This window comes from Mus caroli, chromosome 13 (assembly GCF_900094665.2).
Source record: "Mus caroli chromosome 13, CAROLI_EIJ_v1.1, whole genome shotgun sequence".
Lineage (NCBI taxonomy): Eukaryota > Metazoa > Chordata > Mammalia > Rodentia > Muridae > Mus > Mus caroli.
The window spans coordinates 33,405,608-33,413,148 of NC_034582.1; the positions used below are offsets into that span (position 1 = coordinate 33,405,608).

General features: G+C 41.6%; 1 protein-coding gene across 1 annotated transcript in view; it reads left to right on the forward strand.

The window, feature by feature from the left end:
• Riok1 (RIO kinase 1) overlaps window positions 1-6,633 on the forward strand; it is a 25,160-nt gene extending 18,527 nt beyond the window's left edge. The window contains exons 13-17 of the mRNA XM_021180481.2: window positions 1,136-1,201; window positions 2,108-2,227; window positions 3,797-3,850; window positions 5,131-5,283; window positions 5,955-6,633. Coding sequence (XP_021036140.1) covers window positions 1,136-1,201; window positions 2,108-2,227; window positions 3,797-3,850; window positions 5,131-5,283; window positions 5,955-6,065 — 504 coding nt within the window. The 3' untranslated portion in view covers window positions 6,066-6,633. The remainder of the gene's footprint in view (window positions 1-1,135; window positions 1,202-2,107; window positions 2,228-3,796; window positions 3,851-5,130; window positions 5,284-5,954) is intronic.
• Window positions 6,634-7,541: the final 908 nt, after the last annotated feature.

Sequence of the window (7,541 nt, forward strand, 5' to 3'; positions counted from 1 at the left end):
TGTAGACCAGGCTGGCCTCGAACTCAGAAATCCGCCTGCCTCTGCCTCCCGAGTGCTGGGATTAAAGGCGTGCGCCACCACGCCCGGCTTGTCAAAGTATTTTTTATCTCTATTAGTATTGATTCTATACTTTAAAACAAAACAAAATAAATGTTCTTTCCTTCTTTATATACATTTCTGAGAGATATATTTTTACTTTAGTATGCATCCATATGGGTATGTGCACGTGTGTAGATGCTTGTACAGGCCAGAGGCGTTGGACCTCCCCGGAGCTGGTGTTGTGAGCTCTCCAATGTGTGGGCACTGGGAATTGAACTCTGCTCCTCTGGAAGAACAGTCCATGCTCTTAGCCACTGAGCCACCTCTCTGGCCCTCTCCCTGTGTTTTAACCGGAGAACTGTTTTTATAAGTCAGAAGAAGAACCCAGTATAGAGTCTCTGTCTCCTTACAGTTACTGTTGCCTGCGAGACTTTATTGGTGATGTGTCCTGTGTCGGCATTAGGGCCACATATTTACCTTTCTTGTGATTCATGTCACTGATGTTTCAAGGTTCAAGAAATGGTTCATTATTAAGTCTCAGTTTCTTCTGATGAAAGAAGATTTCTGCTAATAGTTTAAAATTAAGTTTAAAAAAATCCTTCTTAAGCTGGGCGTGGTGGCGCACACCTTTAATCCCAGCACTTGGGAGGCAGAGGCAGGTGGATTTCTGAGTTCGAGGCCATCCTGGTCTACAGAGTGAGTTCCAGGACAGCCAGAGCTATACAGAGAAACCCTGTCTCGAAAACCCCCACACCCCCCAAAAAATTCCTTCTTGTTGTCTTGGCCATGAGCTGGAGCTGGGTGTGGGGCTTTGTGACCCTGGGCCAGTGCTCCACCACGGAGCTGCCCCCAGTGTTGATTTTTGAAGAAGGCACTAGAGGTGCCTTGAGACTAGAGGAGTTTATTCTCGTTCTTTTAAAACGACTTGTCAAGTCTTTGGTAGAGAGCCAGTCTACATTGTAGAAACTCACTCTAGTTGGAGAAGTGTGAAGACATGATACCTGTGAAAACTAAAAAAAATAGTTCATTACAAAATAGAAAGTGTGTCTTCTAGGGTAAATGTAAAGGGAAATAATTGCTTTGCTTTCTTTCAAAGGCTATGGAAATAGCATCCCAAAGGACCAAGGAAGAAAAGACTAGCCAAGATCATGTGGATGAAGAGGTGGGGTTATTGTGGATTCACAGCCTTGGGGAACACTTGTGGGCTTTGCTTGGCACTCTGGAGTGTTCTGTTTGTGTCTTTTCATATAAACCAGGCTGCCTTAGAACTTGATATGCGGTACAGGCTGACCTCAAACTAGCACTCATTCTGCTAGAGTTAGGAGTATGTGCCACCATTTCCAACTGATTCTTGTGTTACAGGAGTTTCCATGGTTTTGTTTCTGTTGGTAAAGCTCAAACTTGATTTTTAGACACAGGGTATATAATTTACATTCAGTTATATTGCTGTACTCAGCAGCCTTTTAGCCTGTTGTTCAGGCTTGTGGGGTGAGTCAAGAAGGAAAAGCCTATTTATGTGCAAGTATGAATTTTTAGATGGCCTATGTGCTCATTGTGTAAATATAACAGACTTTAAATACTTTGTTAAAAATTAAAATCAAACCAGTCTAAAGAAGTCAAGATATTTTCATTAAGGTCCACAATAGGCTCATTATTGTTATATTTATTATTTTAATTGTAGCTTATTCTCAGAAGTTTGTGGCAGCTTCATAGAGATATTCCTACAATGTAAGAGTAGTGGGTATTCAGTTGCTCACAGCCAGGCCATCCTTGCTACCTGTCTATCCTGCCCTTCCTCAGATGCCCTTTGCAATGTGTATGTATGGAGGAGTGTTGCTCTAAGGATCAGTGGAATACACTCTCTTTCTCCCCTAAGTCAGTTGTAAAATTTCATTTTTAGCTTACCAAATTGCTTCTAGCTTACCACATAGCAGACATGACCCCAGTGTGTGCACAGCTAGAGTGGGAGCCAGCGTTGGAGATGAAGATACATTTCTGCACACAGCTAAGGGTGCTGAGGGATGGGCAGGGTGAGGAATCACAGTTTGATTTTGCTTTCCTCTTTTAGGTGTTCAAACAAGCATATATTCCCAGAACCTTAAACGAAGTAAAGAATTATGAGAGAGATGTGGACATAATGATGAGGTTAAAGGAAGAAGACATGGCTTTGAATACTCAGCAAGACAATGTGAGTGGCCTGCTCTCTCTGTAGAGCCTGTTCTTCCAAAGGAGACTGAGCTTAGTCTGCCTAGTGCTCATGAGATGGCCAGCTCCCTTTGTATAAGCATGCTTCCATACGTGCTGGCATAAGCAATGTAAGAGAGGGGCGGTGCACTTGCATGTGTCAGAGAACTGTGGTTAGAAAAAAGGTGAAGTTTGGGTTAAAAACGCTTGTAGTAGGTTGATAAAGCTGTGCTTCATTTTCATACATATTTGAAGAATGATTAAAATATTTATATCATTTTTAATTATGTGTGCGTGTGTGTGGGGGTGGCATGTACACATGAGGGAATGCTGGTGTCCTTAAAAGCCAGAGGTGTTAGGGTTGTTTGGAGCTGGAGTTAAGAGGGGGTTATGCCGGGCGTGGTGGCGCACGCCTTTAATCCTAGCAGGCGGATTTCTGAGTTCGAGGCCAGCCTGGTCTACAAAGTGAGTTCCAGGACAGCCAGGGCTACACAGAGAAACCCTGTCTTGAAAAACCAAAAAAAAAAAAAAAAAAAGAGGGGGTTATAAGCTTCCCTGCACGGGTGCTGGGAACCAAACTCGGGTCCTCCACATGAGCAGAACAAGTTCTTAGCCACAGTGCATCTTTCTAGTTCCCCTGGGGGAAAGTCTTTGTTGCTAGTGGACCAGAAAGTAACCTTTTAGGCTTCTTAGCCATGTAGCAAAATTTAGCTGTTTATATAAGTTTTTGTATAAAGAGTGAAGAAGTGTTCTCCAGCTTTTCATGCATGAAATAAAAGCATTAAGACTATATTACATGTGTGTTCGACATGTGTCAGTATGCATGCCGTGGTGCCTGTAGGAAGGCTAGAGAACAACTTTGTCGGCTCACTTCTCTCCTTTGTGTGGCTTCTGTTGAACATAGGCAGGCTCTCGTGGCATGTGCCTTTATCTGCTGAGCTAGCTCTCGGGCCTAAAAGCGCTGTTATTCTTTATATATGTCTGTTGCCTGTGTGGTTATATCAGTGTGTGCCCTCAGGCCAGAAGAGGGTGTTGGAGCCCTTGGGGCTTTCTGAGCCACCGGATGAATGTAGGTGCTGGGATCCTAGCTCGGAGCCTCATGGTTGAGCAGTCTGCACTTTGAATCACTAAGCGTTTTCCAATCCCTTGAAAGCACTGTCAGTAATAACTCCAGCTTGTGCCGTGGAGATCTTCTGGTGAGAGTAGAGTAGGATTGTTTGTGGAGTACGTAACATTGCACTGAGTAAAGTCCAAATTAGTATTTGCTGTCATCTTGTGGCTTGCAAAGCCCATCTGAAAACTCTCAGGTTGATTGTATTGAGCCTGTGGGAGATGCAGACCTGGGATACAAGAATAATGCATGTTCCTCTCTGTGTTACTGTGTGATAGATTCTGAGCGAGTTCTCAATTCACAGGATCAGGGTTTAGTCCATGCTTAATGGTACAGCATATACATATTATTCTTGGTTTCTATGTTTATATTACATTTATATGTATATATGTGATTATATATGTATATGTATATATATGTTAAATATATTATGCTTATATTCATTTTCCTTTTGTTTTCAAGATTCTATACCAGACTGTCATGGGATTGAAAAAAGATTTGTCAGGAGTCCAGAAGGTATGAAAAAAATATGTTGTTATTGCTTTATAACTGAATTTATTCTGTAGATACTGCATTTATTTGTGTGTGTGCTCAAAAGTCTGCCACAGCACATGTGTGGCGGTCAGAAGACAACTTTGGGGACTTGACTTTCTCTTTGGGATCCAATTTAGATTATCAGGCTACAGCCGGGCGTGGTGGCGCACGCCTTTAATCCCAGCACTCGGGAGGCAGAGGCAGGCGGATTTCTGAGTTCAAGGCCAGCCTGGTCTACAAAGTGAGTTCCAGGACAGCCAGGGCTAAACAGAGAAACCCTGTCTCGAAAAACCAAAAAAAAAAAAATAGATTATCAGGCTACATGATGAATCTTGCCAGCCTGAGGAAACTCTTTTTGAAGTTTATAAAAGTTTGAAGATGTAAAAGTTACAGAAAAGTGGTGTTAGAGTTAACTTTGGAAATGTACTTATTCTGTCTCTGAATTCTTCCATTTAAAAGTGAGATATCTGTCATTAATCCTGGACTTCTTTGATGCAGGGGTTATTGATGATACCCATGTACCTTTTTCAGTCATTTTTAAAATTAGTTTTGATAAATGTCAGGGTTAGAGAGTTGGCTCAGCAGTTCAGAGCCCTTGCTGCTTTTCCAGAGGACCTGAATTGAGTTCCCAATGCCATTATCTGTAAGTCAAGGAAATGGAAAGTTCAAGGTCAGCCTGGACTGTCTAATGAGATCATGTCTCAAAAAAGAAGAAAAATAGTTAAATAAATAATTCATTTCAGAGAAAATGAAACTTCCTCTTGATGGACTGTTCATTTTGGTTAGATTTGCTTATTGCTAGTAGTACACAGGAAAACAGTTGTGAAGCCACCTGAATAGATTTTACTACTACTACTACTACTACTGCTACTACCTCTGTATTTCACATTCTTTCCAAATCCCAGCTCAACTATCTGTCTTGCTAAAAGTAGCAGAGTTGTGTTGTTAATTTAGGCCACCCATATAACCCTAGTAATCAGATATGCATGTTAGGATAGCTGTAAATGTAATCCAACACATTTGTAAATGACAGCATCATGTTGCACTGTCAAAAGATTAGACACCCTGCTAATTCCTTTGTGTATGTTCTTGAGTCCTACAGGAGTGAATGGATGTTATCCATCTTTCTCCCTAGTGTTGATTCTATTTTGATGTTTCAGTGCATAACTTGAAAGAGTATCTGACATACTGATGTAAAATGCTGGCATTAATGTGTTGATAGTACCTGGCTTCAGGTAACATTGTTCTATAATAATCTCAAGGTCCCCGCGCTCCTAGAAAGTGAAGTTAAGGAAGAGACTTGTTTTGGTTCAGACGATGCTGGGAGCTCTGAGTGCTCTGACACATACTCTGAAGAGCAGGAAGATCAAGCCGGATGCAGAAACCATACTGCTGACCCTGACGTTGATAAAAAGGTTAGCCAAGAAATTACTCCTGAATGTGGTGGCTCTCAAACATCAACGGTGCCTCTACTTGTGGTTGCCTTAACTAAACACAAACTTTGCTTTTGGAGTAAATTAGAGACTTAGCTGCTATTAGGAGCTTCTTTACTATCACACAGAGGACGTGTTATGTCTGTTTACTAGAAGCACATATTTGTTTCTCTCTAACCATTATTTCTCTTAAATATGGAACTTATAAACATCAAGTAACATATACTGGGATATTGATTTGACTGTCTATAATTTCAAAAATGTTCAAAGGACATGGTGTAGCTCAGTAGTAGATGAGCTGGGGTTGGGGAGCCGGGGAAGAAACATAACCTGTGTATAGTGACAGGAACCTATTGTCCCAGCACTTGGAAACTGAGGAGGGGGAGATCATTTGAGCTTCAGGAGTTTAAGAATAGTCTGGATTACAAAGTGAGAGAGGGAAGAAGGCAGGGATGTGAAGGGCGAGAGATGGGAAACAAGTGAGATGCAGGGAACCTCAAAACAAAGTTGTACTCACCAAGCTGTCATTGTTATTTTTTATGCTACATATACTTTTATCTGCTTAACATATTAATTTTAATTTAGTTCTAATAATAATTTGAATACACTGAATGAATGAATTTTATTGGGGGTGGGTTGTTTGTATTTTACAGGAAAGAAAAAAGATGGTCAAGGAAGCCCAGAGAGAGAAGAGAAAAAATAAAATCCCAAAACATGTGAAAAAAAGAAAGGAAAAAACAGCCAAGGCCAAAAAAGGCAAATAGGATGGAGCCATTCCTCGGCTACATTTTAACCCTGAAACAGAAGTAGTTGGAGGAGGCTTCCTCACCGTCTCACTGTCAGGGGAGGCTGGGGTGTGCTCATGTGAGTGCTTCAGAAGCCTATTCTGTAGGGATCCAGTCCTGGCTCTGCTTTTAACGGACTTATTAAGGTATTATTTTAATGAAGAACTTTGTATATTTTATTTTTATATTTTTATCAAGCAAACATTTTTCCACAAGTATCAGAACATGAGTGTTTATGATGAACATCCACGGACAAACTTGGGAACATTTGTTTTCTTTGTCTATGCCAAAGACACATCTGAAACAGCCTGGAGCTCCTCTCTGAGAGACGTCGTCTGGCCGTTATGTGCCATTCCCAGGAGCCCCGTTCCTGTGTGTTCTGGTTACACAGGAAGCTGTCCTATGATCCTGCTTCGTCTTAACTATACCTTCCCAGTGAGCCCTCCCAGCTCAGGCGCCATTTCACATCCAGCCATTTGTTCATCAGATATTTCAGTGTTCTAGGAACTGGGATATAGCTATGAATAAAACCACATTACTTCCTTTGGGTAGTTTGCATTCTTGTTAGGAAATGAAACATTAAAAAAAAGTAATATTCTTTGAAGAGGTTATACATTATAGAGAGAGAATCAATGCTGAATAAAGAGAAAACCTAGGGAGGTACAAGTTGACAACGTAAAATATTGGAGGTGAGGGTTATCTGACGACCACATAAAGTGTTCAGTCGAAAAAGTGAGGAGTTCACTAATGAGTTACCTCATCCCAGTCCATACATGAACGGAAATGGGGCAGCCCAGTCCACTTGCTGATGCTTTAGCATGTAACACTGTTAAGGCTTTCTGAGGGCTGCGATGACAAATCTAGGTTTACGCTCCCTCACTTACTTTGATATGCAGCTGTGACACTGGGAAGTCACTTTCCTTTGAGGAAGAAATCCTCATGTGTAAATAGTGGGACTTGAACCAAAGGATTACCAAAACATCTAAAGTTCATTCACGTGCAGTTTTTCATGTAGCCCAGGCTAGTTTCAAACTCTCTTCATAACATCCATGCAGTCAAGGATGACCTTGAACTTGTGATCCATATAACTTTGTTTCTCAAGTGTGTCGTCACAGCCTGTAGTTTACCCAGAGATGGTAGGTCCCGGGAAAATGGAGCCAATTAGCGGGGTGGACTAAAGTTTCATGCAGTAATCGCCAACTTTACGCTCTGAGGGTTACAAGGAGTGACGTAAGTAAATTGTACAATCACAAGACAACAAGCTCTGTGCGTGTATGTGTGTGTGTGCGCGTGAGCACGTGTGTCTGTCTGTCTGTCTCTGCTTAGCAAACTGCATGAGGCAAAAGCATGTTTTCCCTTAGAGGCATATAGACAACACTAGCCAGCTGTAATGAGTAGTTTGAACTAACTGCTCTTGTCGATACACCTGAGAGGAGCGCACATTCCGAGGACAAT